The sequence below is a fragment of the Platichthys flesus genome, chromosome 9 (genome assembly GCF_949316205.1).
Source record: "Platichthys flesus chromosome 9, fPlaFle2.1, whole genome shotgun sequence".
In the NCBI taxonomy this organism is placed as follows: domain Eukaryota; kingdom Metazoa; phylum Chordata; class Actinopteri; order Pleuronectiformes; family Pleuronectidae; genus Platichthys; species Platichthys flesus.
Window position 1 is genome coordinate 25,641,501 of NC_084953.1, and position 16,588 is coordinate 25,658,088.

The 16,588-nt window shown below is 38.1% G+C and overlaps 1 protein-coding gene across 3 annotated transcripts in view; it reads right to left on the bottom strand.

Annotated features, from left to right (window-relative positions):
- The window catches only part of nfic (nuclear factor I/C), a 44,699-nt gene that overhangs the window by 18,135 nt on the left and 9,976 nt on the right, over window positions 1-16,588 (bottom strand). For all 3 annotated transcript variants that reach the window (XM_062394718.1, XM_062394716.1, XM_062394717.1), the window contains exons 2-5: window positions 15,633-15,803; window positions 15,183-15,359; window positions 13,523-13,706; window positions 345-419 (exon numbers count right to left, since the gene is read on the bottom strand). In XM_062394718.1, the coding sequence (XP_062250702.1) occupies window positions 345-419; window positions 13,523-13,706; window positions 15,183-15,359; window positions 15,633-15,803 (607 nt within the window). The remainder of the gene's footprint in view (window positions 1-344; window positions 420-13,522; window positions 13,707-15,182; window positions 15,360-15,632; window positions 15,804-16,588) is intronic.

A 16,588-nucleotide genomic window follows, 5' to 3' on the forward strand; every position in this document is an offset into this window, starting at 1 on the left:
TAAAGAAGTGTATTGGTCCTTAGAGGAAACCAGTACAGCACAAATGATAGCATGTGGAACTCATCATTGATGTCCAGTGTCAGTATTACTGTTTGATTATCACTAGAGCTTCTAGTGCAGAAGATACAAAACTGATAGGCAGATAATGATAAGAAGTACTGCCCATAAATTACATTATTTGTGGACGTATTACTTGGTTTGTTAACAATCTGTCTTCTCTTTCAGATGTTTTGACTGTCTTTGATGATTTACAAATTACAAAACAATTTGTGACAACGAGCATCATCTTACATGACCAGGTTACACAGACTTAAAAATGAATTAATATTCCTTCTTTACAGTACCCATGGTGGTGGTTCGGCTGTCCTCCTGATCAGAGCCCACTCCTGTGCGACTGGGACTGCTGCTCTGCTCTGCCTCTGGAGAGAGAGCGCGAGAGAGCGAGAGAGAGAGAGAGAGAGAGAGAGAGAGAGAGACAGAGAGAGAGAGAGAGAGAGAGAGAAAGAGACAGACAGACAGACAGACAGATCAGTACAATTTTAACTTAATGCAATCATCACCAAAAAGTGATCAATTGTGCCAGATATAACATTTCCATAAGGCACTGTGGCTGTTACGTTTAGTCACAAGGCAAAAAAGATGAGTTGCAAGGCCCCCTTGACCGACCAAGTTCTAATCAGTAGGTCTGGTCCAAATTAACATTTGTACCAAATTTGAGGAAATCACCGCACAGCTCTCCTGAGATATCACTATCACCAGAGTAGGACAACCAGAAAACATTGACTGCGGTGCACAAAAAGACAAGCATGCTGTCTGATAACTATAATTAATTATAATAATTAATTAATTTAATTATTATAATTAACTAGAACAGATTTGCATTTGACCATTTGACAGGGTGGTTTGATGGTTTACCCAGCATAAACCTGGTTGTTATGTATTTAAATTACTTATTAGTGCTGTCTCATTCTGGTGTAACTGAATCACATTACTATTTATTCTATAGTTTATGTTAAAACTGTGCAAACCAAATGAACGGCAATGTCACACAATGAATATACATACATCTTAAACGTTAGGCTAAAGCTTTTTTTGTGTGAATTTCCTGTTGTTTCTAGTCAATGATTGCACCTGAGAAAATAACTTTTAGGAAAATATAATTATGAATAAATAAACATGTCAAGTCAAACAACAAAAGACTCAGTTTGGATGCTCCTCATCTGAACAGATGTTGCTCATTCTATAACATGTGCTTGCATACACTGTATCTCATCTGTATAAAGCTACCAGGATTATTCATTGTATATTTTGAATGGAAAAATGTGTTTTTGGTGGTATGTTTTTACTGTTATTTTTCTTGTATTTCTATTCTTTCAGTTGTGCTTTTGTTCTACGTTGTCTAACACTATAATTGTAACAAGAATGTATTTTTTAAGCACACTGCGAACACTATCATATGTAATTGATCAAACTTTCTATCAGCAATAATTAAGTTCAGTTTGACCTCCAAATGAAGAGGTTCACGATTGTTATCTTGTTAAAGGCCCTGCACACCTGCCCAGGTGTGTTCACACATCTGGGCTGTTTGGATCTCTGCTCAGACTAAAGCCGGACGGCGCTCAGTCAGGCACACTAAGTGAAAACACACATTGCACATTTCCTGCATGGCTACAACAACACATTGCCTTCTACATCTGCTTCCAAGGTTATAATGGACTACTTTAACAAAATAACAATTTTCCAATAATTTAATTTAACAAAGAAAACTACTAGCTACTAGCTATACAGGGTTAAAATGGTCTTGTAAATCATTATATTTAATTAATCAGAAGTGTAAATGGTGGGGCAAAACCTACAGCAGCAGACGACGGTTAAGGAGCTGCAACAGACACAGAGCAGCAGCAGACAGTGCAGCTTAGGAATGAAAAATATAAAGCTGGTGAATAATCATTAACAGTGTCTGGTCTTCATATCGTGCAGATTCTGTCCATGCACAAATCTGATGCAGGGACAGGCCAGAGCACTTAAAATAAAACATTTTCCGTGAGTTCTTATTTTTTTTATTGTCATGCAGATGTAGCCATCACATTGGTGTAACAGATTATGAGTATGTTGACTAACTCATGTCTAGAATGGATTACGAGTTTGATTTTCTCCCTTAAACAAGGTCTGCTGTAAGTCTATTGAGGATATGTGAACCAAATCAAAAGCATGCCTCCACGAATACGCAATTGGTCTGTCGCCATGTTTTTACATGTGGTCTCCCACAGTTATACAGAATTAGAGTATGACAGCTTGTCACTAACAACACACTGACCTAAAAAAACATTAACAGGCAGGATTACAATAGACAGCAGCATACCAAAAATGTCAACATCACAAGACACACAAAAATCACATAACACAGATCAAATAAGATAAGTTCCCTGTTCCCTTAAGATAAGGCAACAGGACTAAAGCTCCGGATTCCCACCAAAACAAGAACAAGTGCGGTATGAAGCCGCTCCAATTTCTCTCACATGAGTCTTCAAAGTTTCAAGGTTTATGAGCTCCTTTAACTTTAGAGTTTTTTGCAGTGCATTCCAAGCAGCAGGTGCAGCGAACTTAAAACTGTGCTTACCAAATTCAGAGTGTACTTTGGGCATAATTAATAAATAAAGCTCATTTGAACGTAAGCAGTGATTGCTCTGGGATTTAAAGATGTACTTACATAAGTAGTGGGGGAGCAGACCCAAGATAGCTTTATAAATAAAAACATGCCAATGTATAAGGCGGCATCAATTAAAATGCCGAGATACTTGTAACAGTTCACAAGTTCAATTTCATACCCTTGCAATGACAAAATGCTGGGTGGAGACACAGGCACTTTTGCCATTGGAAAATATCAACAGTTTGGTTTTGGCGGCATTCAAGACAAGTCTTAGTTCAATGAGCTGATTTTCCACAAGTTTAAAAGCAATTTGTAAGTTGCCAAGGGCTTCGGCAAGAGTGGTGCCACAACAGTATATAACTGTGTCATCAGCATAAAAATGAAATTTGGCATTTAGGACGTTACTGCCCAATGTATTTACATAAATAACAAACAGAATTGGGCCAAGAACTGAGCCCTGTGGCACACCAGTAGAGACATTTAGCAGTGTGGATGAGCTGCCTTCCAAACAAACACATTATTTTCTATTAGACAGATAATTATTAAACCAGCCAACAGCCTGCTCAGATAAACCTATATCAAGCAGGCGTTGCTTCAGAATGGAATGATCCACTGTGTCAAAGGCCTTAGAAAGGAGAATGTTGTTAGTATGGAGAAAATCTTTCAACTGATTGTTTACTAGACCTTCAAGGACCTTTGAGAGGATGGACAACTTGGAGATGGGTCGATAATTATTCAAGCAAGTAGGGTCCCCCCCTTTCAAAAGGGGAAGGACGTAAGCGACTTTCCAAATGTCAGGAATACAATTTGTGGTGATAGTGAGGTTAAAAAGATATTGGAGCGGTTTGGCAATAAAATCAGCTGCTAACTTTAAGAAATATGGTTCCAAGTGATCTGGACCTGCAGATTTACTGATATTAAGACAGCAAAGAGCTCTACGGACCTCTTCCACTGAAAACAACCTAAAAACAAAGGGAAGGTTGACCAGCAGAGATAAGGCCTTGAGACATGTTTCCAACATCTAGGGCAGAAGACGCAATATTAAGGGCAGGCATAGCAATCGTGGAAGAAGACCGAGAGAATAAGGAGCCAGAGGCAGAAAAATGAGTAATAAAACAATCAAGTATACATTTTTTTAGGGTCGTTTAAATTTTTCGTTATTGCAGAGAGATAAAAGCTAGACTTTGCTTTTTTAATAAGAAAGGTAAAACTATTTCTGAGTTGCCTAAATATAAGTTTATCTGCCTCAGACTGTGTCTTTCTGGCCTTAGCCCAGGCAAGATTTCTATTACGCAGTAGATCGGCTAAATCGGGCGTGAACCAGGGATTATCCCTTCCCTTAACCTTATATCTTCTGAAGGGAGCATGCTTATCAAGCAGGGAAGATAAACCTTCAGAGAAAAATTGCCATGCAGTCTCTACATCATTAATTAATTCAATACGATCCCAGTTAAGATCATATAAATCACGGAAGAACGCCTGTTCAACAAAGGCCCTCATATTACGTTTTATCAAAATACGAGGTTGGATTTTGGAACTTTGGCATTTCTGACTTCAGCAATCACACAGTGGTCACTAATATCATTTGCAAAAACACCTGACATCGAATACTTGTGCGGTACATTAGTCAAGACCAAGTCAATTAAAGATGATTTATCTGGACACTTCAAATTTGGGTGTGTGGGGCTTTCAATGAGCTGCGTAAGACTCAATGAAACACAGGAATCTTTGAAGGCATCAGAGTTAGAATTTAGCCAATCCCAATTTAGATCACCAGTCAATATTATTTCATTATAGGTCAGTTCCGCTAATAGCTGAGTCAGAGAAGTTAGCGCTTCAGCAGTAGCTGATGGGGGTCTATAGCAGCCCACAACAGTGATGGAAAACCCATTTGAAATATCAAGTTTTATGGCTAAGAATTCAAACTGTTTACTGATTGATTTGGACTGCAGGACATTTACATTAAATTTTGATTTACAATAAATTGCAACCCCGCCCCCTTTCCTAGGACGGTCAGCCCTAAATACATTATACCCTTTGATGGAGATTGCTTTGTCAGAATAAGATTTACTGAGCCACGTTTCCGACAGAACAATGACATCTGCATCAGTTGATTTTGCCCAGATATGCAGCATATCAATCTTTGATGGCAGACTACGAATATTCAGATGTATTAAACCTAGCCCGGTCCTATCCTTAAATTCAGCAGGTGTGTTACAAATAGCAATGCCAGGACCAGGATTTGGCTGGATACCAGAAATCAAGAGTAAAAGTAGCAACAGAAATCTTTTCCTACTAATTTCAGGGTTGCTAGGTGTTTCTGTTTTGGAGTGTAATCTAGCATGCAACATGACAAGAGACTTATCAGACTGTAAAAAGTTTGATTCCAGAACAGAGGTGCAAACAAGACATAACCATTGTGCAAAGACAAAAGGAACCAAATAAGAATGGGTCAGCACTTGTTCACTTGGTTCACTGAGCAAGTTATTGGTTTCAGGGTTTGGAATGCTTTGAAACAATATATTCAGCGACCACATTATTCTAAAGTTTAAACTTTTTCTCTATTTCAAGAACAACAGCGACCACTACATATATATAAATTTGTTTTTCACATGTACATTTTTTTATACAATTAGTACAAATTAGACTTGTATTTCCTTCATCCTGCTACATCTAAGACAGTCAAAAACTTTATAGGGCTGGACAATGTATAGTCAAGGAGTGAAAATGGGGATGTAGTTGAAAACTGGAAAATTATTATGCCAACTAATATACTCATGACGTAATCCCATTGTGTTTGAATTCTGCCTTATGTGGTTGGTTGGTTTGAGTCAATCAGACATTACAAAGACTCTGTATGATGGAGCAGTGTTAAGTGGATTTAATTCAGCTGATTTGAACATTTGCAGTCACACATACAGATTCTCTGGGTAATTTCTAGAAAAGTTCAGGGTATCAGTGCATGTGTGAAAGCAGCTTTTGACTCTCAAACACAGCCTCCATCTGGGCAACAAAGTGTTACTCCCTCAAGTACACATTTAATGTTGGAATATCTCGATATACTGTCCTGTGTACAATGTAAAATATTTCTCCTCAGGTGTAGGGAAGAGGACAAAAGGTCCAATATTAATGAGAACCAAATGCAAGATAGAAAATGCAAATGAAGGACTGACTAGCACCATTGCACTATAAACTGTAGTCACATTGTCAAAACTTCACACACAGTCAGAGAAACACACAAACTGTGAATAATTTTCCATTGCTGCATGCAATTACCACATTTTCCACATCTAACTCCCCAAGCTCTTTCTCACATTCAAAACAGAATGATTGATTTCAGTGCATTTCTATTGTGACCACATCAAAATACATTCAAATCTTTGCAGAACATTTCTATTTCAAACACAGCTGATTGCAATTGCATCTGAAAGCCTACCCAGGTGTCCTGTTTTATTAGCAAACAAACAGAAGGGAACAGATGGATGAAGGAAGACAGGTCATTGTGGAAAAAGAGTCGCAGGGAGAGGGAGAATGTGGTGGTAGGTATTAACCACATTGTAAACCAAGGTCTCTCTTTGAGAGAAAGAGAGAAAGATACATAAAAAGGTTGTCTCCCACTGGAAGAAGAGGTAGAATACTCTAAGGATCTCAAGAAACTGTCATCATTGAGACAACTATGGGACTGAGTGCTGGCCAACATTATCCCTTGTTTAAAGTGAATACTGTCTATTGAACAAAAACCTCAGATTCCTTGATAAAGATCAAATAAAATATCCTTTAAGAAAATAGTTTCACAGGACACAGTGAAACTAGGTGCTATATGTGATATATCAGTGTGTTCAGGTAAGATGTCTGTTCAACAACCAACCGAGGTACATACACAGCCTATGCATAATTCACAGTACTGTAAAACTGCAGACTTATTCAAAAGTAATAGAGGTGACAGCACAGACGAACTGCTCATACACTCATCTATGTGGATGAAGCTAGATTAACCTAACAAACTTGTTTCAGGATAAGAAATATAACAATGACTGTATTTAAAGATGGATGACAGGACAACTCACAAAACTAGGGCCAAAACCCCTTGTCAATCCTGACTAAACCAGTTTGTCCTTTAGGCTGCGGCTCTTGGAAATTCTCCCAAACACCCACAACTCAACTATCAACCAGCCGCTACAAGAAAACCCTAGATCTTCTCTCCAGTCTTTACTAAATCATCATCCACACACTCTGTGTGTAGCTGTTAACTTCCACTTTCAGCTTTAAACCCCTTAAACCCCTTCTTAAGCCTTCTTAAACCTTCTTGAGCCTGTGTTCTGCACTTTTGAGTCCAGCCATCCAAAAGCCTTTAACAATAAGTGGATGTTCCAGGTCAGAGAAGAGCTATCACCACAGTGTGTGCAGCACTCTTCAATAAACAGTTTGAAAAAGAATAAAGAACAGATATGATGAAATGTGGTAACACACCCACAGAAAAGTTTGCCTATACCAGCGGTCGGCAACCTGCGTCTCCGGAGCCGCATGCGGCTCTTCAGCACCTCTGCAGTGGCTCCCTGTGCAGTGCATGTTGCGCATATTTTTCGTGAACGGTGAACTTAATGAATCAGTTCTTTCATATGATGAACGTGAGTAAACGTCACGTTCACGTTCATTTTTTAAATAATCATCGTATCAGGCCATCATGAAATACCAGGAGCGGGTGAATGTGTGTGTGTGTGTGTGAGCGCTCCCAGATAGCCGACACACATACAGAGCCGGGGCTCCGCCCCCTGCCCTAAGCCCCACTCACTCGCTCAGAGAGACACAGTGAGATCGGAGCTTGTTCACGTGGAGCAGCCTCTCAGTGACTGACCGGCTGCTTCTCAACAGTGGAAACAGTGAAAACAACGAGTTTCTCTGGTCTCAGCTGATCAGAGATCAGCGCCTAAGCTTCTTGATCATAGCAGAAGCTGCAGGTGGTTTCTACCGATCTGCAGCTGTGTAACTATATATATATAACTTTATAACCTGTGTTATCAAATATGTTGTGCGCTCCAGACAGATATAATTTTGGGGAAGAGGGGGCGAAATGGCAGTAGTGGTTTTTGTTTTGATGGAATCTTGGTATAGGCCAGGGGTAGGCAACCTTTACTATCGAAAAGGTTGCCTACCCCTGGCCTATACCAAGATTCCATCAAAACAAAAACCACTACCTGAATTTATAACATAGTGGACTAGTTTACCTTGCAGCATGGGAGAGAAAAACATACTCCAATATGATTTGGGCTTTCCTAGTGTCCAAAGAAATCCAGCTCTGTCAAAATGATAGGTCCAGACAGGGTTGAGGAAAATGAATACATCCTACCTTCTTTCCTCACCTCGCAAAAGTCATTAATTGAGTTCACAGAGGAATGAAAATAGGAATTCAGACCCAGAAAAGAGTTTATTTCATTTTGGATGTAGATGCAGCAGAGGGTAGTAAGTTAGAGACTAAATCAACAGTAAGGGTTCTGTTATTGTTCCAACACTGAAACTTAAATAAAGTAGTGCAAGTTTAAACGAAACACGTGTATCCCTGCAGAATCAAGGTTCCGAGAGGTTAAATATCTTTTGGCCAATATTCAGATTTCAGTTGTTTTGGCTGGAGTTACGGCTCTGAATGAATGATTACCCTGCTGTTTTGCTATTTGATCAGCTAAAATGATCCTGAACTTTAAAAAAAAAGAATCTAGGGAATTATCAAAATCAGGAGATCATTAGGGAATATTAAAGTATTTGTCACAAATCAGGCTGTTTAAGGGTCTAATCATGGCATACATTTTCATGCATAATATTTTCATGAAGGGTAATTTTACATCTTCCAGTGACAAAGAGCTATCCTTCAGTCAACCAGACAATCCAAATGTCTCCAATGTATTTAAAATTTAACAAAATTTATGCTGACTTCTAACCTGAGTATCTGCATTTCCAGCAGAAATAGACATGATTGCTGCACTGGTTGCCTTCTTGATAAGCGGAAGATTCCTAAGTCTTAATGTTTCACTTTTTTGCATAATTAATTTAGGAATGGAGCTCATATCACCCTGGAAAGTCACAATAGTGGCAAACTTATGGCTAAAAAACATTAACGATAGATGAGTAACTGGCGACACGCTAACGATATTGAGATTCTTTTTACCAAGCTTATTTGTTCTGTATCATTTACAGTTCTATATTGGGAATTTTATGCATTTCTCATAAAAATATAGAAAACATCCAATATCAGTACCAAAGGTAATATCACCTGTGATGTTGCTGTTAGAAACAGCATGACATTGAGGAAAAAGTATCAAATCCTTTTAGTGCACTCTTCGAGGGTGTGTTGCTGAATTACAACAGCCTCTGAAACCACAATATTAAAACCAGAGCTCTGACTCAGTAACATGACTGTGAGTCAGAGCTTGCCCTCCACGGATCCTGCTGTGAAACCTCTTCTGTTCCCCGGACAGGCTGTCCATCAACTTTATTCTGCAGTTTAGTTGATATTTTATTAACTGATGTGGAGACCTGGTGTCACTGGTGTCATTCATCACTGGTGCTGTTTGACGTGTACCGTTCCATGTTCCATCCACTGCCGCCTAATTGTTAGTGAGTGAGCCTTTTACATCTCCTGCAGCCACAATATATAAACCAGATGTGAACACTGTGTTTTCTTCCAGTGATTTTCAGACTCCACTCTAAGTTGAATTAAATATATTTATACAAATGGTATCAACCGACCAATGAGAAAGAAGAACTCAGTTCGGAAATTATCAGATAACCGTTGTCTCACTAACGGCAGCTTTGATTATGATTTTAAAAAATCCCAATTCCCTTTAAATTCTTCTACAGCCACCTGCTAGAACTAAATTTAGTTTCTCAGAAAATTGGCATGCATTCTATCTCTGAATATGATATGAGTAATCATGGCTTTAAGTGACCTTCTGAACCATTGTTAAGCTTCACGGTTGGGACACAAATTCCCTACAGTTACTTGTTTCAGTTAAAGTTCTTATGCTGTTTCATGAGAAGGTAAATCGAACTAAGGGAAGTTCAGTTGGATTTGATTATGTTTCCACAAAGATTCATTGTAATGTATTTTTCAAGTGTGTTCTTGACTTTCCTTTAAAGCAAGAGCATTGAAATTCAGAAAGGTCCAGCTATATCTGGATTTATCTTTATAGAGAAAAGTTCTTCCAGTAAAGATCATAATGCAAACATCATAATGTCTAACTAAAGTTATGATCCAGTGCAATGTATGTTGAAATGTAACATGTATCAATCTATATATGTGGTCATCCACTGACTGTCAAATCAGGTTTAACAGTGGCCTGGAGGGATTATACATTTAAAAAAAATCACTTCTCAAACTATTTTCCAACAACAATTTCAACACATCCTAACAACTGAACAGCTTTAGCTGCTCTTTCATTTCTGTTTATATCCCAACCCCACTTGTCTTGTTCAGTGAGACAAGTGAACTCTGGCCTGTTACTGCCAGGATTTCACATGTGGGTTGAAATGGTGTATTTTTGTTTCCCATTGCCACTCTAAACAATCAAGTATGAGAACATATGAGACATACTGTTTTTTTAACTGTCCGTCTGAAGAATGAACACAAGAGTTTGTTCCGTCTTTAGTCACAGATTTGATTGGCTGAGTGGCGTCACACGAGATTATTCACCAACGTATGCATTGATCGGTGAGTTATATCCTCTGGACTGCCACAAACTTTTGCTTATTGAAATTTTATTTCCTAAAATGCGCAACGGCCCCAACTTCGTACTTGCATCCCCTTCAGGCTAAAATATGTAATAGCCTAATGTGCAGATGGCCATGGCCTTTTCTCAGCACATTCGTGCTCCTCAAAGGAGGAACTCAGCCTGACCTGTTACTGCTATTAAAAATGTATATTTATTAACCAGAGCTCTTCAAAAAAAACCTTTTCATATTGCAGGGAATAATAATGATCATTCATGTATCTAACAACTGACCATAGATCTTTAAATATTTATTCCAAGAAGTTACACAATATCTCAAGGTACCTGACTGGCTATATGGATTATGTTCACTTGTAATGTCTTATCCAAAACCAGCTCCACACATGTAGGGAGATGGTCATATGAGTGCAGAGAGCACTGTGGCACTGGTGACCAGAGTCCACTGTGTGATTTATTAATGATGGTTGATTACATTCTCAAGCTGTGAGAGGGAAAGTCAGACAGAAGAATGGAGTAGTGATCAAACAGTTGTTCAGTCAAACTGTGAGGCAGTTCCTCAGTGACCTCGCATGTGGAATTGAGTATCTATCCTCAAATGCCCTTGGTTCTATGATTAAGATTATAACAATGATCTTTTCTCATGTCTCATATTTCGTTTTTTTCAGCTATGTGGAGAATGTTTAATTTCAGCGTGAAGCCACTTTGATTCTGATATACTTTATTTCCCATATTTAAGTTTCTCCTTCAGGGAATTCAAATACCAGTATTACGTTGGGGTTTTAAAAAAGGGTAATGATGAGTCTCTATGTGGGCAAATTCATCATGAATGTAAGAGATAGAAATTAAACTAGATAATTTTGTGATTAGTGCAATAGAAATATCATGGGGTCATAACATTGTAATAACTTTTTGGGTAATTGAATTTATCACCTTGCTGATGTGAAAATGCAAGGCAGTTTCATTCATCATAATAAGGTATTTTCTTCATCAACTCTAGATTTTTAGCCTTTTGAGGCATTGTTGACTTTTGGTAAATTGTTAATGGTTTGTATTTATATAGGGCTTTTCTAGTCTTGATGACCACTCAAAGCACTGAACAGTACAGTTTTACATTCACCCATTCACACACACATTCATACAGTGCATCTATTCGCAGCACTTTGTTTTTCTATGGGGGGCCATTCGGGGTTCAGCATCTTGCCCAAGGACACTTCGGCGTGCAGATGGGTCAGACAGGGGATTGAACTGCCGACCTTCAGGTTGGAGGAGGACCACTCTACCCCTCACCCACAGCCGCCCAAGGAACATAGTTTTGGGAAAATTGGGAGTAACAAAATTTCTGAGATTTCAACCCCTGGTCAAGCCATTTTTAAAGCTGCATGGCTCAAGTGTCATCACATGTCCTCAGGTCAAAACCTAGCCTTCATGGTCTGTACTGCAGCTTAAGTTCACATATGAGCATAAAAACTTGTAAACGTTTTTCTTACATCCCACTGTTCATGTGAAGACTGGCTCTAACCACCACTGACAAGACAAAAGATAAGTGTGAGGACCCTTTTGCAGAGCACAATAACTTATCATTCAGGTGGGAGATAGAAAGAGGGGCTGAGAGAGACAAGGACTGGAGGATGATAATTCTCTTTACTCATCTGTCTGCAGACCAGGACACACGTGTGGACTCAAATTAGAGTTTAAAAGATTTTGAGCATATGTATAGCTGTAAATTGCTCTCTCTTCAACCTGAGCAATAAATCTGTGGGAGAAATTTGTATTTGCACAAAAAGAGTGTGTGATAAAATCTGAGAACCCAAAATATGCTTGGTGAGATAAAACAAAGTTGCTGTAAAAAAGAGATGTTTGTCATCATCTATGTTAAGATACTGAGCAGCAAAATTGACTATTCAAACACACCCATGGTGTCTGTGAGCAACATAACCACAATGTTTCACAGATTCACTTCCATGTACACATACACACATACACATTTGAATTTCACCTGTGCATTAATTTAACTCAAAATCCCATTGACCCTAATTTGATTCAACACAACACTGCTAAATTAATAAGGCAGATTTTACAAGGCCCTGAAAAAGAGAATGGTCATGTGATGTGCATTTTCTGGTGTGTTACTATGAAAAGCTAAAATGCTTGTCTTATTATACCTATAGAATCAGAGTTTTTAAACTGACTCTAACATATTAAAGTGCCTGTAGCCCGATATGGCTAAACTATCAAAACACACAGACAGAGCCTTTGAAGTCAAAGTCAACCCTTCCCATAAAACCATTCAACACCTTAAAATCTCTGCTGACAAAACCTAAAAGCATTCATTCCCAGTGGTGATTAACACTACACCAGTGAATCAGCAGGAACTCCAAACACACTGCCTGACCAGAGGACACAAAATCTTTGTGAACTGCAGATCAAAACCACTATAATTGAGAATAGATCACAAATACAACCAAATATATATATCTTTAAAATGTTATCACTTTGTGTAAATGATTTGAATATCTTTTATTTCTTTAAAATAAGTTTTTATATCAGCAAATGTCTGCACTAAAACCAATTTATCTTTAAATATCATTTACTCTATTTAAAGTACATGCATTGATACCACTGAGCTTGTACTAGTTTCTCTAATTGGAAAAACAGTCAGATGTGCTGCTTCCTCAATTAGCCTGGTTACAAAGTCAAATCTAGGTCTTCCATCACTGTAACTCTGGTCATAGACGCAGTAAAGCTAAAAATAAAATGAGGGCCCACATTAGCACCCATAGTACTGACACTCACACACACACACTCAAACATTCACACATTCAAACATTCAAACATACTTTTTGACTCATTAATTTGATAGACTTAAGAAATGTAGATGGGTTAGGCCCTGCTGACACCATGCCACTGTCTGTGTGTGGTTCAAGTTTACTTAATTATAATTTTCCACGCTGTTTTAGATTTAGTCATCACCTGCAGATATTTGACCACTTATTTAAATTCACAAGTTCTTACCCTGACACCAACAGAAAAATGAAGCATTTTACAGCTTTTCATGCTTTGTGTGTGTGTGTGTGTGTGTGTGTTTATTAACTATCTAGGTTGCATAATGGCAACAGTAGAATCTGACAATGAAGTGTGTGCAGGTACATACCTCTCTCTTGGACATAATAAGCGAGGTAAAGGTCGAGCTCTTTGACAGAGACAGAGATGTGTCGAGGCTGGACACAGAGGATTGGATTGGAGCATTGGCCGCCCTTCACAAGCCGCTCTCCATCTGTGCTTTCCAATGGGATTCCTTTAAATAGGATCACCATTACCAGGTCCAACCTCCACACCTTGAAAAAGACAAACATGTTAACTAAACATGAATACAACTCTTCCAAGGGTAGTGCAACAATATACCATGTATAAACGCTGCATCGGTGTTTCCTTTTGTAATTAACTGAATATTTTGAAGTTGTTTTCTGATCGTTCCCATTCAGCAAATTCTGTTAATATAATAGGATAAAATGAGAGCTTAACCCTCACCTTGACATATTGTGAATTGTTTAAGCCAAAGTGCAGAGTTGATATTGAAAGACAGTGTAAAGTACTTCAACTAATTCGGCTGACTTTTGATCATTTTCATCTCCACTGCGATTCAATGTGTTTCATCTCCTGAGGGTTTTGCTCCATCGCCTTCACCCTGACATCATCCTTTGGGCACTTTAACACAATTTCTTTTCGATGGGGAATCGAGGTACATTTAGGTACGATTTAAAACAAAAACACAAAATTAAGCTTCATAAAAACCTTGCCCTAATATCTCAAAAATAATTTATAATTACTGAGTTGGTCGAACCAAAAGCGCAGAATTATTTTACACAAAATAATGTTTACTAAGTGCACATATACTGGCAACTAGGAAAATGACAAAATATTAATAATAATATAGTATGTGATACTGTTTATAAATATGAATCAGATCAGATAATATTGCAGCCTGATATTTATGAAACAAGATGTCTGTCCTTTATAAGTTATCCATTTACTTCTTGCCTGAGCTGCATAACAACATGTGATGGAGACTCAGAGGAGACTGTTGTGCAGTCAGCTGTGACAAACAATTAAATATCAAAACAGGCGTTAATCACCATCAATAAATGGTTCACTGCTCTCTGGTTTCCATACTATTGTGATTTTTACAAACAAACACACACACACACAAACTTCAACTTTCTTGGTAAAAGGTCTGCTGACTGTGGAAGAAAGGACAATGAAGTGTAAAGTTTTCATTATCAGTTTGTGAACTCCAGAACTTGACAGTTTCAACAAGCTGTGGTTTCCTCTCTCCACTGTCTCCAAATACCTGCTCATGGTCTTTCTTTAATACTGTAACATCTCCACCTTACTCTGTAAAGTGCCTTGAGATAATGTGTGTTGTGATAAGAACTGAACTGAATGTGACCCTGAAAATAAATGAGTGCAAATACACTATATACAACGAGTGTAGCTCTGCCGATATACTGCTATATTAGTTTGATGTAAATTAAAAATTATATTATTATAATAAAGATACATGACTGTTGTCATGCATATGGAAAAGTATTCTAATTTCAGCCCAAAACAAAAATAAAACAATGCGTCACTGCATTGCTGAGCCATATTTACATTTGCCTGTAGACCATCCACTCTTTCATTATCATTATCATTTACTTATTTTGGCTTGCATATGCATGCTTTTTGGGTTATAAAAGTCTGAAGCCTGATTCTGATCCCATTACAACTGGACAAATTCACTTTAACCAAACGTGTACCATAAAACAGTTTACCTTGTCAGCTTGTCGAAGACAATCTATGCGTCTCATTTTGCCTTTCTGGTCAGGGTTTGACAGGACACAACACGCAGCTTTCTTCCCAGTGACTGACAGGACAAAGTCTTCTCTGCACTCAGGCCTGATATCCTTTCTTAGCTTGGCCAAAAGACGACTGGCCCACTTCTGTTTCACCTAGGAACAGAATGATATTGTTAAGAGAGTTATGTAATTTAATGTATTGAGTAATGTATTCGATCAGCATAGTTGTAATAGTTTTCAGACCAATTATGGTAAGTATTATATCTAAATATGTTGTAAAGCATCGAAATGTGGTTTGACTCAAAAATAAAATGTCGTCAGTTTGTTATTTTATTATTATTTAAATTTGTTGTTTAATTTTAGCAACTTCATTTTTAAAACAAGATAATTGTCTCTACTCTCCACCACTCAATTTATCCATCCCACCTCTGCTTTCTCCCCGAGCAGTTCATCTTTTACAGCTCTCTCTTCTTCTTTTGTCATCCTTTTCTCATGCTTTTTGAAGTACTTCCTTTTCCTGGCCTGGAGGTTGAACCATGTGTAGGCGAAGGCACGGACCTGGGGCAGCAGAGCCTCAATGAATGGATGGAACTCATCCTATGTAACAGATGAACAGATACACTTCAATACAAACACATATGATACATGAGGTACACACACACACAATGATCAGTAACCAAACCAACTTTAAATACACAATAAACAAATTTCTTGTTAAATCAAATCAATAACAACAGAGAGCCTTTGTTAACATCAGGAAGTAGCTGGGGGGCAGAAGAGTTGTTTTCAGCCTCTCCCTCTCCCTTCAGAGCTCATGGTTCAGGAGGGTTTTACATTGAGCCTTTTGCTGTCACTATTGTTCGCTCAGACACGATGCTTACATGCAAAAAGGACATCTAGCGTGATTGACTGATGACCAAATTAAACGCACACACACTTGATTATAATTACTGATTTCTCTAGGTTTGACTGGAAACATTTTGGATATTGTAAGTACACAACTCAAAAATAGCAGAGGTCTGCCTGTCTTCTGAGAACTGTATGCTGGTTGCATGAACATCCACAGTGACATCTGCTGACATTTTGCTGATTCCTGCCTAAGGACAGTAAAAACTGAATTGATGTTTTAAGAGAGAGAGACAGAAAGACAGTGTCCCTTATTCAAATTTCAAATTGAATGTACTGAAGCTCAGTGCCCGAAGAACAAAACAGTTTTGTTCATATATAGTACAAATGTAAATGTTATTTACAGCCTTCTAAATACTGATACTCATAGAGATTTGAACCAATGCAGTGTGATAGTGGAGTAACCATTAAAAACACATACAAAGGATCACATTACCTTATTCACACACACACACACACACACACACAGTAAATAT